General features: G+C 44.6%; 1 protein-coding gene across 1 annotated transcript in view; it reads right to left on the bottom strand.

The window, feature by feature from the left end:
* The window catches only part of LOC140493481 (dual specificity protein phosphatase 8-like), a 229,172-nt gene that overhangs the window by 173,923 nt on the left and 36,460 nt on the right, over positions 1 to 18,789 (bottom strand). The window contains exon 2 of the mRNA XM_072591963.1: positions 15,677 to 16,086. Coding sequence (XP_072448064.1) covers positions 15,677 to 15,907 — 231 coding nt within the window. The 5' untranslated portion in view covers positions 15,908 to 16,086. The remainder of the gene's footprint in view (positions 1 to 15,676; positions 16,087 to 18,789) is intronic.

Genomic DNA, 18,789 nt, shown 5'->3' on the forward strand with positions numbered 1-18,789 from the left:
ACTATCACTAAGAGAAAGAGAAGCAGAATGCAGTAGAGCTTTCATTTCTTTTGCAAATTAAGCAATTGCGCAATTCTCTGATTAATTTATACTTTAACCTTATTCTTATGATCGTCTAGAACTAGGTACTGAACTAAGATTACTTGTTAAACTTATAATCGACATTAGAATTCAGTTTTGAAGAAGGACCCAAAACATTAATTCTGCTGTGTCTCTACAGATGCTGCCAGACATGCTGAGTTTCTCCAGCAATTTCTAATTTTGTGTCTGATTTTCAGTATCTGAAGATCTTTAGCTTTCTGATTAGAATTCAGCCTGTTCTGCCAAAACGATGTTTTCAATATGTCAATTATCTATCTATCTATCTAGCTCTTTTCTCTCCTTATAGATGCTGCCAGACCTGCTGAGATTTTCCAGCATTTTCTCTTTTGGTTTCAGATTCGCAGTAATTTGCTTTTATCTATCTATCTGTCTATCTGTCTACCACTCTATCCCCATACATACGTGACTCCAGTCTCATACTAACATGTTTAGATGTTTATTGCCCTTTGATGTGGCCGTAAAGCTGCTGAGTTCTATTTACTGAAAGCAAATGGGCAATAAATGCTGCCTTGTTGTGACAGTCACATCCCAAAAGAGATTTGTTTAAAGTAACTGATATTCAAACTCCATGGCTGTAAGATTGGAAAAATGTAACCAACTAATTTTTAATTAAAGCAAAGTACTACAATTGCTCAACAAAATGAAAGTATAGAGAAACTCTGCAGGTCTGACAGCATCTCTGGCGAGAGAAACAAGGATAATGTGGAGTCTGATATGATTTGTCTTCTGATTTTTGACTTTGGCACAAAAATGTTATCTGATGCAATCCACAAAGATTAATTCTCCAATGGACCATAAAACAAGACTGAATATTCTTCTCCCCTGATGCTGAAGTGTGCCAGAAACCGTCTGCAGCACAGATGCTTTTAGCAGAGCCCACAGTCACTGCTCCATTCTCCAGCTTGGGCCTGTCCAGCTTTACCGTTAGGAGCAGATGGTCTCAGCAGTGACCTCATCCACTCAATAAACAGGGCGTTCTTCCAGTCCCAGGAGATACTTGCAGTCTTTGGGTGGCCCAAAAAAAAAGGGCTTACAATCCCTCTGGGCTCTTTTGTTATCTCTGGGCCTGCACACCATGTGTTTAAAAAGAGAGAAATCAGTCTTTGTGGGCATGACTCTTTACATGTGCAACATCTGTATATTTGTACAGCTGATGGTCTACATACCTACACGCCTGAATATGTGCGTGTGTGAAGCATACATGATTGCATGGATGCATGGCCTTTGCATGCACATAATCATCCATGTGTTTGGCTGGGCCTGCATGCAATTGTTCGCATATCCATATACTCCAGTTTTGCAGCTATGATATGTGTCTCTTTGAGAAATGATTGGCAGGAGTATTATTTAAAAGGAAAATGGGATGTAGGCATTGCATTTATTGCCCGTCCTGAATTGCCCCTGAACTGAGAGGCCAGCATGGCCCTTGAGGTTCAACCTCATTGGTGTGGATCAAGAGTCACATGTAAGCCAATCCAGAGAAGCACAGCAGATTTCCTTCTCCAAAGGGTGAACCAGAGCAAGATTTTTCATCATGGTTACAATCACTATTTCATAAAGCTGTACAGCATGGAAACAGACTCTTCGGTCCAACTTGTCCATGCTACCAGATTTCCTAAAGTGGACTAGTCCCATTTGCCTCTATTTGGCCCATAGCCCACTAAACATTTCCTATTCATGTACTGTCCAAATGTCTTTTAAAATGTTGTAATTGTACCCCCCTCCACCACTTCTTCTGGGAGTTTGTTCCACGCAAGCATCATCCTCTGCGTGAAAATGTTGCCCCTCGGGTCCTTTCTAAATCTTTCCCTTCTCGCCCTAAACCTATGCCCTCTAGTTTTGGATTCCCCTACCCTGGGAAAAACAGCTCTTGGCTATTCACCTTATCTATACCCCTCAATTTCATAAACCTCTATAAAGGTCACCCCTCAGCCTTCTATACAGCAAGGAAAAAAGTCCCAGCCTATCCAGCGTTTCTTCATAACTCAAGCCCTCCAGTCACAATAACATCCTTGCAAATCTTTTTCAGATTGATTGCATCCTTCCTATAGAAGGGCGACCAGAATTGTATGCAGTATTCTAAAAGTGGCCTCACCAATGTCCGGTACAGCTGCAACATGACATCAGACTCCTGTACTCAATTTTCTGACCAATGAAGGCCATCTTCACTACCCTTACTACTTATGAGGCTACTTTCAAGGAACTACATACCTGTACCCTCGGTCTCTTTGTTTGACAATACTTCCCAGGGCCCTATCATTATCTGCGTAAGTCCTGCCCTGGTTTGTGTCACCAAAATGCAACACCTCGCATTTAGTTTTCAATTCCAGATGATTGAATTCAAATTCCATTCGCCATGGGAGAATTTGGAACCATGTATTTGAAACCTATGCCTATTTAGCTTGGCTCGGAGTTACCAGTCCCACTGACATTACAGCTACACCACCTTCACCCCTGGTAATTGCAGCCACAGGAGGAGAGTTCATATTGCAGCCTCTCAGACTGTTCAAGCCTGATTCACATAGTTTTAAAGACTTCCTTTGAGGAACAACGATGCTTTGTAGATTGAGATTCATTGGCTTGAACCAATGTTCAGTACACAAAACAGGTCAAAAGGTCACTCCAGGCTATACTGGGAGTTCTAGCTGTGCGTGGGTACAAGATAGGACAGTGAAACTGGGGAGAAATCTTAGCAGCTGTCTAATCTTAGTCTCATACTGTTCACTACCTCTAACATCAAGTTTGAAACAGACGCCTGGCCAACACACTCTATGGATTTGACATTTTTTATGTTCAAGACAACAAGCTTTTTGCATCCTCAGAGCATGAGCTCATTATTAAGGAGCAAAGAGTAGAGACAGCTCAATGTTGTTTGTAATGAAGTCACATCACCGGCAGTACGTCTCAGTCACTGGTAGCTTGGCATGGCCATTTGACTGTGCATTGCCTGCCATTTCTAAATCCGGTTGGGATATGGCAGCCAGTAGACCTACAAATGTCGGGTTTAAGTTGTTAACTTGTGAGGCTGCATTGTATTACAGGGTGATGTAAAATGACCTCAAGATCAATTCTGTTGGGCCAGACCAGCCTGAATGAGTGTCAGCTACACTCCTCTCTCCTTGAGGTCTGCGGTGAAAAGGCACCATTACTTGATCGATTGATTATTGTCACGTACTGAGATACAGAGAAAAGTGTTGTTTTGCATACTATACGGCAGACCATACCATACAAAGCGCATCAGGGTCACAGAACAGAGTGCAGAATACAATGTTACACATGCAAAGGGAGAGAGAGATCAGAATTAATGTTTGAGAGATCTGTTCAAAAGTCTGATAACTGCAGGGAAAAAGCTGTTCTTGAATCTACGCACATGTGTGTTTTATATCTTCTGCCCAACAGAAGAGGATGGCAGAGTGTTTAACTGGGGTGGGATGGGTCTTTGATGATGTTGGTCACTTTCCCAAGGCAGAGAGAAGTATAGATGGTGCTAATGGATGGAAGGCTGGTTTGTGTGATGGACTGGGCTCTGTTCACAACTCTCTGTAGTTAAGAGCTCATTCAAGCTTTGCTTTCATGGTGACTAAGAGTGTTTATTGAGGGTTTTGCATCTGCCCTGCCGAACAGCAACCACAGTTAGTCATTTTGTATTTAATTTCGTGGATCAGTAAATTTCGCATGATCAGGAAGGAGAGATCACAGCCCAATGCATACATAGCTCGGAGAATTCAAAGTAAACATGGGCAGTCGGTGTGGAGGGGAACAGGTGCTTCTTGCTTGCTTTATTTGGCTCATAGTCTGAAAGGCCTTTTCTAAAAAAAAGGATAAACTGAAGCCTAGGATCAGAGGCCTACCACAAATGTGTGACATCACAACTAAACCATTAAGTTCATTGGTTGGTGATAGTTCACTATCAATTCAGATTGAAGGTAAATAGGGGAAATATTTACAGGCTACAAACTAAAAGGTTAGTATGGATTTTAAAAATAAAAATAAAATTAAGAACTAAGTCAATAAAATCAAGTTGCCGGGGCAGCCGCTATGGTGCAATTGCAATGATGTAGGAGCTGGTAGACCCCATTGTGATTTATAGTGACTACATCTTTTGCAAGTGTTGGTTGCTAAGGAACTCCGGCTCAGAGTTTAATAAATTGGAGTCTGAGCTTCGAACACTGCATCACATCAGGGTGGCAGAGTCACTTGGACTTAGGAGGCAGTCACAGCCCTTGGATTAAGTACCTCAAATTCAGTTAGTGGTCAGGGAGAGGAGGGTGTGACTACAAGTGAGGCAGGTAGACTTATCCAGGAAGTAGTGCTGAAGGAGCCTCAATTCTTAGCTGGTTTGAGATTCTGCAGACGTGAGCAGTGCTGTGGAGAGGATGAGCAAGCTGACCATAACACCACGGTGCAGGGAGCCATTCAAGATAGAAATGTAGTTGTTATCAGGAATAATATAGTCAGGAGAATAGACACTTCTCTGCCAGGATTGGGAGTCCTGAAGGCTGTGTTGTCTGCCTGGTGCTCAGGTTCAGGATATCACATCTGGGCTGCACAGGAAACTGGAGCGCTGGGGGGGGGGGGGGGGGGGGGAAGATCCAGTTGTGGTGATCCATGCAGATACCAAAGATAGTAGAAAGAGGGAAGCACTTCCGCTGAGGGAATATGAGCAGCAAGGGGCTAAATTAAAAAGCAGAATAAAAAAAAAGGTAATCTCTGGATTACTCCCTGAGACATGAGCAAATTGGCACATGATCAATGAGGTTAAAGAGATAAACACATGCTCAAAGATTGGTGTGGGAGAAATGGGTTTTCCCACAGTAATGGAGGGAGCTGTTCCAATGGGTCAGGATCCACCTGAACCATGCTGGGACTGAAGTCTTTGTGAATATCATAACTAGGGCTGTGGATACGGCATTAAATCTGAAAGTGGGAATATTTGGGGGCCGGTGGAGGAGAAAGAGTGGGATAAGTTGATTAGAAAATTATGAAAAACTTCAGGGTGAGGGGAAAAGAGGTTATTACAGTTTCCAGAACAAGTAATAGGACAGAGACTATGGAAAAGGTCAGGATTCTAAATTCAGGCACCGCAGATAAGGGGACAACTATGAGAATGGAGCCAATTAACATAGGACTGAGAGTATTGTACTTAAATACACACAGTTTACCAAATAAGGCGAATTGAGCTTGTACTGCAGATTGAAATTGGCAAGACTGTGGGAATCACAGGGATGTGGCTGCAAGGGGATCAGGACTGGGAACTAGATACCCTAGGATACATACCCTATCGAAAGGACAGGTAAATAGGTGGAGGGGGCTGGATTGCCTTGTCAGTAAGAAAAGAAATTAAATTGATGAGTGAAAAGTGATATAGAGTCAGAAGGCGTAGAATCTGTGTGGGTAGACTTGGGGAACCACAAAGGGAAAAAGGGCCTGAAAGACTTTATGTAGAGGCCCCCTAGCAGTCGTTGGGATGCGGAGAAGAAAATTATACCTGAGATAGAAAAGGCATACAAGAAAGGCAGTATTACAATATTCATGGGGGTCTTCAGCATGCTGGTGGACTGGGAAAAAATCAGGTTAGTAGCAAATCTGAAGAAAAAGAATTCATGGAATGTCTATGGGATGTTTTTTTTTTAAGAGCAGTTAGTGGAAAAGCCCACTCGGGGGAAGAGGCAATGCTGTGTTTGGTGGTGAGTAATGAGACAGATTTAATTAGGGAGCTTAAGGTGAAGAAAACCCTAGGGGTCAGTGATAGAATTCACTGTGCAGTTTGAGAGGTAGAAGCTGAAATCAGAGGTAATGGTATTACAATTGCGTAAAAGGTAACTACAAAAGACATGAGGGAGGAACTGGCCAGAGTTGATTGGAAGGGGAGCCCAGCAGGTAAGATGGTGGAGCAGCAAACATAGAATCCCTACAGTGCGGAAACAGGCCATTCAGCCCAACAAGTCCACACCGACCTTCCGAAGAGTAACCCACTGAAACCCATTCCCCTACTGCTCTAGATTTACCCCTAACTAAATGTACCTAACACTATGGACAATTTTTTTAGCACGGCCAATTCACCTCACCTGCACATCTTTGGACTGCGGGAGGAAACCGGAGCACCCGGAGGAAACCCACACAGACAATCGCCCAAGGCTGGAATCAAACCCAGATCTCTGACACTGTGAGGCAGCAGTGCTAACCACTGAGCCACTGTGCCGCCCAATGGCAGAAGTCCATCCCAAGAAAGAAATATACTAAGGGGAGAACGAGGCAATCATGGCTGTTGAGGAAGTCAGGGACAGCATAAAAGCAAAAGAAAATGTATACAATGTGGTGAAGATTAGTGGGAAGCTAGAGGATTGGCAAGAAAAGCAATAAAGGGGAAAGAAGATGAAATATGACAGTAAGCTAGCTAGTAATATAAATGACTTCTAAAAGGCAAGAGAGAGGCAAGAGTAGACATTGGACCACTGGAAAATGAGGCTGGAGTAATATTAATGGGAATCAAAGAAATGGCAGAAGAACCAGATAGGTACTTTGTATCAGTTTTCACAGTGAAGGACACCAGTAGCACACCAGGACAGTCGGGGGTCAGAGATGGGTGTAGTGGTCATCACTAAAGAGAAGGTGCTGGAGAAGCTGAAAAGTCTGAAAGTGGATAAATCACCTGGACCTGATGCACTGCAGCCCAGAGTTCTGAAGGAGATAGCTAAGGAAATTGTGCTGGTGGTCTTTCAGGAGGTATTGGTGGTGGTCTATTAGGAATTACTGGTTTCAGGGAGGGTCCCAGAGGACTGGAAGAGGACTACTGTAACAACCCAGTTTAGGAAGAAAGGAAGAACGAAAGCAGGAAATTATAGGCCGCATGTCTGCATAGCTTTGTTAAGGGGAAGTCATGCCTGACAGATCTGTTCCAATTCTTTGACGAGGTAATGAGCAGTTAAACAAAGGTGAGCCAGTGGACGTGATCGATTTGGATTTCCAGAAGGCCTTTAACAAGGTGCCATACAGGAGATTGCTACACAAGATAACACACATGGGACAAGGTTTTAGCAATGGATAGAGGATTGGTTGCCTACCTGAAGGCAGAGTTTGGGATAAATGGGTCTTGTCAAGATGGCAGCCGGTGACTAGTAAGTTCCACAGGGATCAGTATTGGGATCATAGCTATTCATATTATATATTAATGGATGAAGGAACTGAGGGCATTGTTGCTCGGTTTGCAGATGACACAAATATAGTTGGAGGGACAGGTAGTATTGAGGAAGCAGTGAGGCTGCAGAAGGACTTGAACAGGCCATGAGAGTGGGCAAATAAGCAGCAGATGGAATACAATGTGGGAAAGTGGGAGGTTATTTACTTTGGTAGGTAGAATAGAGGTCTAGATTATTTTTTTTAAAAATGAGGATAAGCTTTGAAAATCTAAAGCACAAAAGGAACTTAGGAGTCCTAGTTCAGGACTCACTATGCACGTTCAGTTGGCAGTTATGAAGGAATTGCAATGTTTCCATTCATTTTGAGAGGGCTAGAATACAAGAGTAGAGATGTTTTGCTGAGACTGTAGAAGGGCTCTGGTCTGACTGCATCTGGAATATTATGAGCAGTTCTGAACCCTGTATCTAAGGAAGGATGTGCAGGCATTAGAGGGGTACACTGAGATTTATAAGAATGATCCTGGAGATGAAGGCATTGTCATATGAGGAAATGTTGTAAACTCTGGGTCTGTACTTGATGGAGTTTACAAGGATGGGCGGGCAGGGGATTTAATTGAAACTTACAGAATACAGAGTGGTCTGGACACAGCAGACGTAGAGAAGATATTTCCACTATTAGGAGAGACTAGGACCTGAGGGCACAGCCTCAGAACGAAGGGACACCCTTTTAGAACTGAGATGAAGAGGAATTTCTTCAGCCTGAGGGTGGCGAATCTATGATATTCATTGCTGCAGAAGTCTGTGGAGGCCAAATCATTGAATGTATTTAAGACCAAGATGGATAGATTGTTGGACTAGTAAGGGGATTGGATCGAGGGCTACAGGAAGAAGGCAGGAGCAAGGGATTGGAATTAGAATTTGAATCCCTGCAGTTACAGAATTAGAAACAGGCCATTCTGCTCAACAAGTCCACACTGACCCTCTGAAGAGTAAACCACCCAGACCCATTCCCCTATCCTACATTTACCCTTGACTAATGCACCAAACCCACACATCCCTGAACACTTTAGGCAATTTAGCATGGCCAATTCACCTGACCTGCACATCTTCAGATTGTGGGAAGAAACCAGAGCACCTGGAGCAAACCCACGCAGACATGGGGAGAATGTGCAAACTCCTCATCTGAGGCAGGAATCGAACCTGGGTCCCTGGTGCTGTGAGACAGCAGTGCTAACCACTGAGCCATCTTGTCACTTTGGGAAATATGTCAGCCATGATTGAATGGCGGAGCTGACTTGATGGGCTGAATGGCCTAATTCTGCTCCTATATCTTGTCAACTTTTGAATCTGGAATCGGTAGCAAGGCTCAATTACTAATTGTAAGCAATGGTACCACATCCATCTACAGCTGCAGTTCAGGATTCCACTTCATTGGAAATGAACAGAATGTGTTTACCAGCGGGCAATGACTCCCGCTAAAGACAAACTTCCACCTTACAGCACCTTTGCTGGAATTGTGCTTGCCAAACCTCTTTTTTTTAAAAAAAAGGAAACTATATTTGCCAAATGATGTGATAAAACAATCTGCCTTGATGTCAGTTCCTGGATATAGCTACGCTGCCTGCACATGTTGCTATTGAGACACAGATGTTGTGCTGCAGTTCCAGCTGTCTGTCCTCCCCAGCCAGCCAATCTACATCTCACTTTTGATGCTCACTTCAGCTGATGAATGCTGATAATTAGGACTGAGACACGTGATTAGGAAGCAATTGAAGCCTGCAGCACAATGGGGGCGGAGCTCACTGGCCGCATACACAGCTGAAGCCCCTTTGGGCTAACAGTATCTAAACAGATGCTTCTAAAAACAAACACAGTCAGGATGAGGTGCTCAAGTGTCAGACTGACCTCTATGTCACAAGATTGAGTTCAAAACCACATCCAGGACCTAAACAAAAAGGGCAATGTAATGCTAAGGAAGTACCAAATTGGAGCTGTTGAAAATACTAATTCTGTCGAAAGATAAAACTAATATTACATGGAGTAGTGTAATTTTATTTCATCATAAGATTCCCCCCCCCTCCAATGAAGACAGCTTGTTTGAGGGGCCTAACTGTGGAGTGTGACATTAGCCTAAACAAGAAACAAACAGTGACCTCTTACCCCACAAGGGCAAGGCTTTTGGGCATCCTTGTGACATGACTAGGTCATATCCCTAAGCGTGAAGCTTGTACTGCTAACTACAAAGTCAAAAATTAATGGGAAATGAAAAGGTGTTGAGAGAATATCTGTCACTGTTCCGATTTTATTGAACCATCCAGTAGATTTGCTGGCAGCGTGTGTGAGGGGTGGAGAAGTAACAAAGTGTCTTGTTCTGGTACCTTGGAATAACTGGCATCATGGGCGTATGGTAGGTTTGGCAGATGACTGTCTGATGTCAATTTCACACCCGGTGTTCAGTGGCTCGGAGGTTCGACAATTTTGATAACACTGTTCTATAGTGACTTTCCCGACATAAAATAGCCCAAGGCACTGCACAGCAAAAGGACAACACAAAACATGACACCACACAAGATTAATAGTTTGGTTAAAGGAGGAAGTAAGGGAGGAGATGGGCAGCACAGTGACTCAAGGGTTAGCACTGCTGCCTCACGGCGCCAGGGACCCGGGTTTGATACCAACCTCAGGTGACTGTCTGTGTGGAGTTTGCGCATTTTCCCTGTGTGTATGCGGGCTTCCTTCTGCAATCCAAAGATGTACAGGTTAGGGGAATTGGCCATGCTAAATTTCCCCACAGTATCTAGGGATGTGCAGGTTAGGTGTATTAGTCAGGGGTAAATAAAGGGTAAGAGGAATGGGTCTGGGTAGTTTACTCTTCAGAGGCTTGGTGTGGACTTGTTGGGCTGAAGAGCCTGTTTCCACTCTGTAGGGATTCTTCGATTTAACAAAACAAAAAGACATGGCCAGAGCTTTGGATGATCTCAGACTTGCAGAGAGTCGAATGCGGTGAGCAGTCAAAAGCGAAGATTACAAGGGTAAGATTGAGAGTTTCAGCATCAGGCAAGCTGAGATAGGGAAAAGTCAGGTGATGCCACAAAATAAAGCTCAGATGAATCTCAGATCAGTCAAATACAACACCAAGGTTGGCACAGATGGCTATAGTCAGGGTTAGGGATGGAGTTGGTGGCTGAAGAATGGCATAGGGATTGAGAACAATGGCTTCAGCTCTAACTGCAGCTGCTCTAATGTACTGATTCTAGGGGATGGGACTGGCAGCACATGAGGGACAGCCCGCTTCACAGGCACATTCTGAACACGACTGTCCATAAAACTAAAGGAGGGCCATTGAAGGAGAGATATTTCAATATAAACTCTCAGTGTGGAGAGAAGGCTGAATCAGGTGCATTCTCGTCAAGGCTTGGCCAGGAGAGACACATTTACTACAATGGTAACCCAGAAACAAAATACTGCAAATGGTGAAAGTCTGGAATAAAAGCAAAATGCTCTAAACCCTCAGCAGGTCAGGCAGCAACTGTGGAGAGAGGAAGTGACCAAATTAATGCGACCTTTCGTCAGTTTTTTACCCAAAATATTTCTCTTTCCACAGATGCTGCCCGGCCTGCAGAGTATTTTCAACATTTTCTGTTCAGATTTTTAGCAGAATTTGGGAACTTTAGTTATGTGGACAGACTGGGATTGAAAGCCTTATATACTCTATGGAGAGGTTTGTTAGAGGTGCTCAAAGTTGTGATTTGTGAAGGGCTTTCATTGAGTAAAAGCAGGTAAAACTGCACAAACTGGTTGGACGCTGCAACAGTCAATGGGGACAGAGTTAAGAGCATTGATAAAGAGAACTGGCGTAGGGTTGCAGACAGAGATAATTGTTTTTGACACAGGGAATTGTAATGGTTTGGAATGCACTGCAGGAACAGATTCAATAGTAACTTTCAAGAGGTAATTGGACAAAGTGTTTGGAAGGGAACAACGTGCAGGATCAAAAGGTAAATCTGGAGGACTGAACGTGGGAAACAGGAAGAGCAGATTTCCTTCAGCCTGCTCCAACCTTCAGCAACTCCTTGGATCATCCTCTGCCTAAAGTCTACTTGCCTGCCAGCTTTCAAATATTTCAATTGCCTTCGAGTCCCACATTCATTGGATTTTAGTCCTCAATATGCTCAACGACTGAACATTCAAACCCCATTAACATAGGGTCAAAATGTGCGGCGCCAGAAAAGCACAGCTGGTCAAGCAGCATCTGAGGAGCAGGTGAATCAACATTGAGCATAAGCCCTCCATCAGCCCGTCATTCCTGGTGAAGGGCCTATGCTTGAAATGTCGACTCTGACCTCCAGCATCTACAGTCCTAACTTACCCCCATTAAAATAGGAGCATACCAAACTTTCTCAAAAGGTTTGCAAAGCAAGTCCCCTTACTCCTAACTGGCTGGCCTCTTAGTGCCAACACTTTACACATCCCACCCCAGTTTTATACATTCAAAAATTGTGGCGGGGTGGGGGGAGGTGGTGTTGGTGGAAACAGCCTCTCAGTATCCATCCTTTCAGGACCTCTCAGAATTATAAACACTTCAAGGAGCTCACCACCCATTTGTCTCAGTTCCACAGAAGCTCTACTTCCCATTACTGGATGAATTGGATAGCTCTTTAAATGTTCCAGCACAGGCACAATGGGCCAAACAAACAGTCTTGTTCCAATTTGTATAATTATTTGATGATTGGGGAGAGCTTTGGCTGGTACATTTTCAAGTACCACCACTCACCAAAGATGGAACTCTCTGGAAGCTCACTTTGGTGAAGACATGAAACAGACATCGCATCTAGCAGCTCAGTGACTGAAGTGGAACTTCAGTTGGTGTCTTTGTTAGCCATTCTTGACTATCTGCCACCTGCTACGTGCCCAGATGCTGGACAGAAGCTATGAAGGATAGGTCTCACTCTGAGTACATCCCATGGCTCAGCAGTACCATTCTCAGAGAGCATCTACCTCAGTTCACATCTTTCATTTTCATTCTCTTTCCTGACCTCCTCCGCTGATCCTTGCAAGCTGACACTGCCAGTGCTGCTTGTGAAGAGAGAGCCTGGTGCAACAGCATCAGCAAGGTGCGTCCAGGTAAAGCTAGAAAGCCTGGCATCACCTTCAACTCTATAGTCAAGGGGCAGCTTTCCTGCCTTTGCAGTATTATTTTAGATAAAATCGAACCATTGTTCACTCTGTGCCAGTCCAGAACATCGTTTGGGGAGGAGGGTGAGGGAAAGGCATTGACTGGGAGCTTTTCATGACATTATCTCCCCTTCATCTGCTAAACTGAGGAATGCTGGGAATTAAAGAGGACTTCATTAAATAAACCCCCATAACTGCTATTGCTACATTTTGTTTCGCCTTTCCCCAGCTCTTGTGAGGACACTGATCTCTGCCTGGCTACACTTAGTTGGTACAATCCACGCATTTTAAAAAGACAAGAACAAACTAGTGAAGACAGTTCACCAAATCTTTCAGTGGAGGACGTTGGACACACCATCAACGTTTGGTGTCACAAATTGATATTTTGAAGTGTTGTTGTAACAAAATGATATCTGCACCAAAATTTGAATTTTCAAACACTTTAACGTGTCTGCTTAGGCCACCATTTATTGCCAATCTCCAAATGCCCAGTATTTCTGTGCATATGGAGTCACAAGAAGACCCAACCAGATAAGGACAGCAGATTTCTTTCCCCAAATTCACAACAATTTCATGGTCATCATTAGACTCTTAATTCTAGACTTTTAAAATTAAATTCAAATCCCACCATGGTGGAATTTGAATCCAGGTCCCTGTAACGTGACCTGGGTGTCTGGATTGATAGGCTAGCAACAATACCACAAAGCCATCGCCTTCATTCATTACTGTCCATAGTTGGATTTGATATACCTAGAATATTATCCTGGGGTACTACTGACCTAGGGACATTACCACTGTTCACTTACCTTAGGTTGCAGTGTTACATGCCTCCGTAGTTTTGAGTTCAGGCTGTTCTGAGCCACTTGCAACCCTCTGGGGTGGGAAAGGTTGAGAGAGGTACTGATTTAATGCAAACTATTGTTTCCCCACGTTTGCTACAGTGTTAAATTTGTAAATTTTCTTATCATCATCCTGGAAAGGGCCCTGTTGTGGAAGGCTACAGACCAGTACTTAGTGTAGAGGGTTAGTTTTAATCATGACTAGACGCTCTTGTTCTGTCCCTTCACCCAGAAACCCCCAAAACTGCTGTCTGTGAGTACAATGAACAGTTACTGGGACAGCACCCAAAGTTGTATCTCTTTCTCAGTCAATGCTGGACCTCTCAATTCTCTTCAGGTTAAAATGGTAGATAGGGAATTGTTCCCTCCATTGTGGACATTTCAGTATAAAGTTGCCCAGCTTTGAAGACACTATCTTACTTGGTCCCACAGAGAGCCGGTGTTAAAGAAGTGTTCGCCCACAGAGGCCGCGCTCTCCCAGGGACTTATCTACATACATATATGCTTTATATTAAAAGTGCGTTAACCTCAGCATAGATTAGAAAACAGACCCTAGACCGTGTACGAGTGCCTTGAGCAGCTGAGGTTACAATGGAGCCTGTGGTGGATATTTTTAAAACAAATCTTTGAGCAGACCTTTTCCAGTAGGAAACACCTTTGCTGCAATTCAGCTACTGTTGGTTGTTCTCTCTCTCTCTCTCTCTCCCCTTCCATCTCTGACACATGAATCCTGAGCTGCCATAAACTAGTTAACAAGTGCTGGGATGAATCAAAGCATCCAAGAAGAAGAAGAAAACAAAGAGACTAACATTTGGAATAGTCGATTCTTTGGTTAATACAGAGGGTGGGGAGGTGGTGGGTGCTTAATCTACTCCACAACCAGAATTCAGACAAAAGCACTTGAGTAGACGTGTTGTTTGTGGCTGGGGTGGGGAAGGGAGAGAATGGTCTGTCGCTAACCTAATAAATATTCAGCAGCTCAAGATGGCAAAATGACAATGGAGGTTGCAAGCAGCACCATAAACACACCCGCATCAATCACACAGGCACGGTGCCAGGCGGCAAGCTGTTTATGTTCAATCTGCCACAGTATTTAGCTCTGCAAGGGCCAGGGCAATGATGTCATAGGCAGCCAATTGCAGCGGGTCTCCAGGGCTCTACCTTAATCCAGTCTTTCACTCTTTGTAATTTTATTGGCTTTGCACAGAGAGAGAGAGAGAGAGAGAGAGAGAGAGAGAGATAAACTGCAGGGGGGTGGGTGTTGGAAGAAGAGTCTAAAAAAGTGATTCGAATTGGCGCAGAAGAAAGCGACGAACAGGGCTAAAGAAAGTTAAAAATCACACAACACCAGGTTATCATTTGTTTGGAAGCATTAGTTTATTTGCAGGTTTATTTGGAAGCATTAGTTTTTGGAGTACTGCTCCTTCATTGGGTAACTGAAAGCTAGTGCTTCCAAATGAACCTGTTTGGACTATAACCTGCAGTTGTGTGATTTTTAACCTTGTCCACCCCAGTCTAACACCGGCTCCTCCACATCACGGATTAAAAAAAAATAGAGTAGGGACATGGATGGGAGAGAGACAAGGGAAGACAGAGATAGGCAAGAGATGCAAGTGTGCCAAGCGGGCTGAGATAAAAGGTGTGTGGGGGGGGGGGGGAGGGGCACTGGGAATACGATAGGTGGAAGGAGGTGAGGGTGATAGGCCGGAGACGCAGTTGGGGGCGGAGAGGTCGGAAGGAGATTGCAGGTCAAGAGGGCTGTGCTGAATCCGGGGGTTGGGATTGAGATAAGGTGGGGGGGGAGGGGAAATGAGGCGCCTCATTTTCCACCTAGGAACCCTCCAACCACATGGGATGAATGTAGATTTCTCCAGCTTCCTCATTTCCCCTCCCCCCACCTTATCTCAGTCCCAACCCCCGGATTCAGCACCGCCCTCTTGACCTGCAATCTTCTTCCCGACCTCTCCGCCCCCCACCCCCTCTCTGGCCTATCACTCTCACCCTCACCTCCTTCCACCTATTGTATTCCCAGCAACCAACCCCACCCCCCCTCCCCCACCATCCCCACCTTTTATCTCAGCCCGCTTGGCACACTAGCCTCATTCCTGAAAAAGGGTTTATTCCCGGAACGTCGATTCTCCTGCTCCTCGGATGCTGCCCGGCTTACTGCGCTTTTCCAGCACCACACTTTTCAACTCTGGTCTCCAGCATCTGCAGTCCTCACTTTCTCCTACCATTAAGTGGAACTGAATAAACTCGCATTCACTGATGCCAGAAGACAGACAGACAGATAGAAAGAGGGGAAGTGAAAAAGGAAGGATACAGGTGTTGGTGCTCTCTGCAAGCATAGAGCACTCAGTGAGGGTGTGGAGTTGCCACCATCAGGGTATTGCTCTGGGGGAAGGAGGTAGGACACAGTACCTTCATCTTGCCAGAGGGCTGGATCAGCTCGGTGATGGAGAACTTGTCTTGCTGTAGCCTTCGTTTCACCAGCTTGGAGCAGCAAATGTTCACCGAGTTCAGCACGTGAGAGGTGTTGTACTCCACGAATGAGCGACTGTCAATCACCAGCGTCGCCCCGACACCACTCTGCAGGAGGCTGGCCAGCTTCTGGGCATCCATCACTTTGGGCTGGGCTTTCTCTCCTGCCATCGCTGCCCCTGTGCTCTCGAGGATGGAAGGGCTTCCCTCTCTCCCTCACTGCCTCCAACAGGGGGGAAAAAAAAGGAAGAGAGAGGTAGAGAGTGGCTGCTTGCTGGAGGGTGGCCGGGTTTACCAGAAATCACTGCCCCATCGACAGCCAGATACTCCAATCGCCAAGCTGCTTCATTCTGCAAAAGCAAAGGGAGAACCACATGAAACAAATGGAAGGCAGTGGTATTTTTGTTGCTCTATTAATCCGGAGACCCACGTACTGTTCTGGGGACCCAGGTTCAAGTCCCGCCATGACAGATGGTGGAATTTGAATTCAAACAAACAAAATTAAAATCTGGAATTAAGAGTCTAATGAATCCCATCTGGTTCATTAATGTCTTTTAGAGAAGGAAACTGCTGTCCTTACCTGGTCATACAGCACGGAAACAGACCCTTTGGTCCAACAAATCCATGCTAAATATGATCCCAAACCAAACTACTCCCACTCTGCCTGCTCGTGGTCCATAACCTTCTAAACCTTTCCTAGTCAAGCAACCATCCAAATGATATGTGACTCCAGATCCGCAGCAATGTGATTGACTCTTAACTGCTCTCTTGGGGATAGACAATAAATGCTGGCCTAGCCAGCAATGCCCTCGTCCCATGAATGTAAGAAAAAAAACTGTTTTGCTAGCAAATTAACGACTACAGGGTCACCTTTCCCATTCCTGAGCACTTAAAACCGATTGCACCTCCTAAACTTCACGTCATAGAAGGGAATGCTCAAAGAGAGTCCAAGATTAGTTTTGTGGCTTCCCCCCTCTTCGACTTGAACATGATCTCTTATTCCAAAGGTGGTAACGTTCGCTAGGGCATCGCCCATGGGTGCCAATGTCTTCCAGGGTTTCTCCAGAGTACCGTTCATCATGCGTGACCATAGAGCAAGGATTTTCGACTGCCTGGGACAGTGAGGATAGTCCACATGGGGAACGAGACTTTTCTTAAGCCAGAGGCTTCTTGGGGATACAGAGACACCACCTAAAACTTGCTGATCCGGACATAAACTGGTGCCCACCGCCCATCATCCAATGCCTAGATCATTCATCTGGGCTCATGTCATTTCATTCAATGTCCACACCCTTCAAAATAAAGTGAGTAGTAGCTATCAACCTACCTATCACAGAAATCCAAAGGCTATCTACAGCAGATTATTTCCATTGTTGGGTTTGGCCTTTTCATCCAGAATCAGAGATCCAACCCAATGAGCTCTGGTCCAGATGACTCAGCAGAAAATATGAGAGCGCGGGCTTTAAATATTTTATAATGAATATAGCTTTACAAAGCTCCCTATCAGTGTGACAAAAATAAACAAAACAAGAATTGCAGATGCTGGAAATCAGAAACAAAATCAGAAATTGCTGAAAAAAGCTCAGCAGGTCTGGCAGCATCTGTAGAGAGAAAGCTGAGTTAACATTTCAGGTCCAGCGGCCACCTTCAGAGCTAACCCTAACCTTACTTAGACCACTATCCATTTTGTACTGAATTTATCCTACCTTCTTGCCTATCACAGACCCTTCCAGAAGACACTTGTCCCTTTCTTTGCCTCTCTACTTATTTAAGATCTTAGACATCTCTAATCCCCTTTCCAATTTTGACCAAAATAATCTTCAAGCTGAAGCAGGACATCTCGTTTTCCCTCTCCTCCTCTATTGCCAAAACCATTGAGTTCTTTCAGAACTCGTCAGTTTTCCAGCACCCACAGTGTTTTGCTTGTGCATGTGTGAAGCCATTTTTGGTCCAAATCTCGAAATCCCTTAAAAATAGAACACAAATACAAAAGCAAAAGAATCGCTGATTCTGAAAATCTGAAAGCAAAATGGAGGATGCCAGCATCACTCAGCAGGCAGCCAGCACCTGTGGAGAGAGGAACAAAGTTAACATTTCAGTTAGTGCTGTTTCTCTTCATGGATGCTAAAAGACCTGCTCAGCATTTCCAGTAATTTATTTTTAAATTTCCAGCACAGTATTAGGCCTTTACATGAGCGTTTAATTCACATCCAGGATTGTGAAACACCTTAAAGCTGTGTTCTTCTCTCAGAGAGGATATCCACTGGCCTACTCTGCCTTGTTAATGCTCATTGCCCCGTATTTCGCTTCTTGTATTGATAGGCTGTTTTTAAAGGGAAAGAAAACCTGCTTTCACAAACATATTTCTTCAGCAACCGTCTCCACGTTCAGCATATTCCATGTGGATTCCAACTGGATCCTGTGTGTTTTTAACTAAAGATATCTCTGAGACACTCAGACTTCCTCAAACCATTGTTCTATCTGCACCTTAAGATGCACTGTTCATGCCACGTGCAGCTCGAGGTATACTCTCCCGTAAGCAACATGGACTCCCTCCAACTCAAGGCTGTCCCTGGACCATGGCATAATTTTGTCCCTTGTCTCATTCAGCATTTTATTAAACACTTTTTAATCTTCCTTTCAGGTACAAAGGAATGGAAGCTTTACTAATTGATAGACCTCCCCAGAACTTTCCTCCCTTTCCCTTTGACCCCATACCTTGCTTGGGTCTTCACTCTGTCAGATAGTTATGACGCCTTCTGACTTCTCCTCTCTGACACTGGATGCTCTGTTCTCAGCAAAGGCCTCAGTTTCATTCCTTATACATCCACCTCAATGAACTCTGAGTTCATCAGGCTCCAAGCTCTTCTTCCGCCATTTCTCTCTGTGCCCACTTCCTTGGCCAGGCATCTTCCCTTAAATGGGTCCTTTCCCTCATTCCACAACGCACCCTGACTTGGAACCCTCTCTCTGAACTCTTACCTTTTCCTGATCTCTTCAATGAAAATTTCTCTGCTCCTCTCACTCAGTCAAGCTGGTCTTCCTCTGAACTT

The sequence above is a fragment of the Chiloscyllium punctatum genome, chromosome 22 (genome assembly GCF_047496795.1).
Source record: "Chiloscyllium punctatum isolate Juve2018m chromosome 22, sChiPun1.3, whole genome shotgun sequence".
Lineage (NCBI taxonomy): Eukaryota > Metazoa > Chordata > Chondrichthyes > Orectolobiformes > Hemiscylliidae > Chiloscyllium > Chiloscyllium punctatum.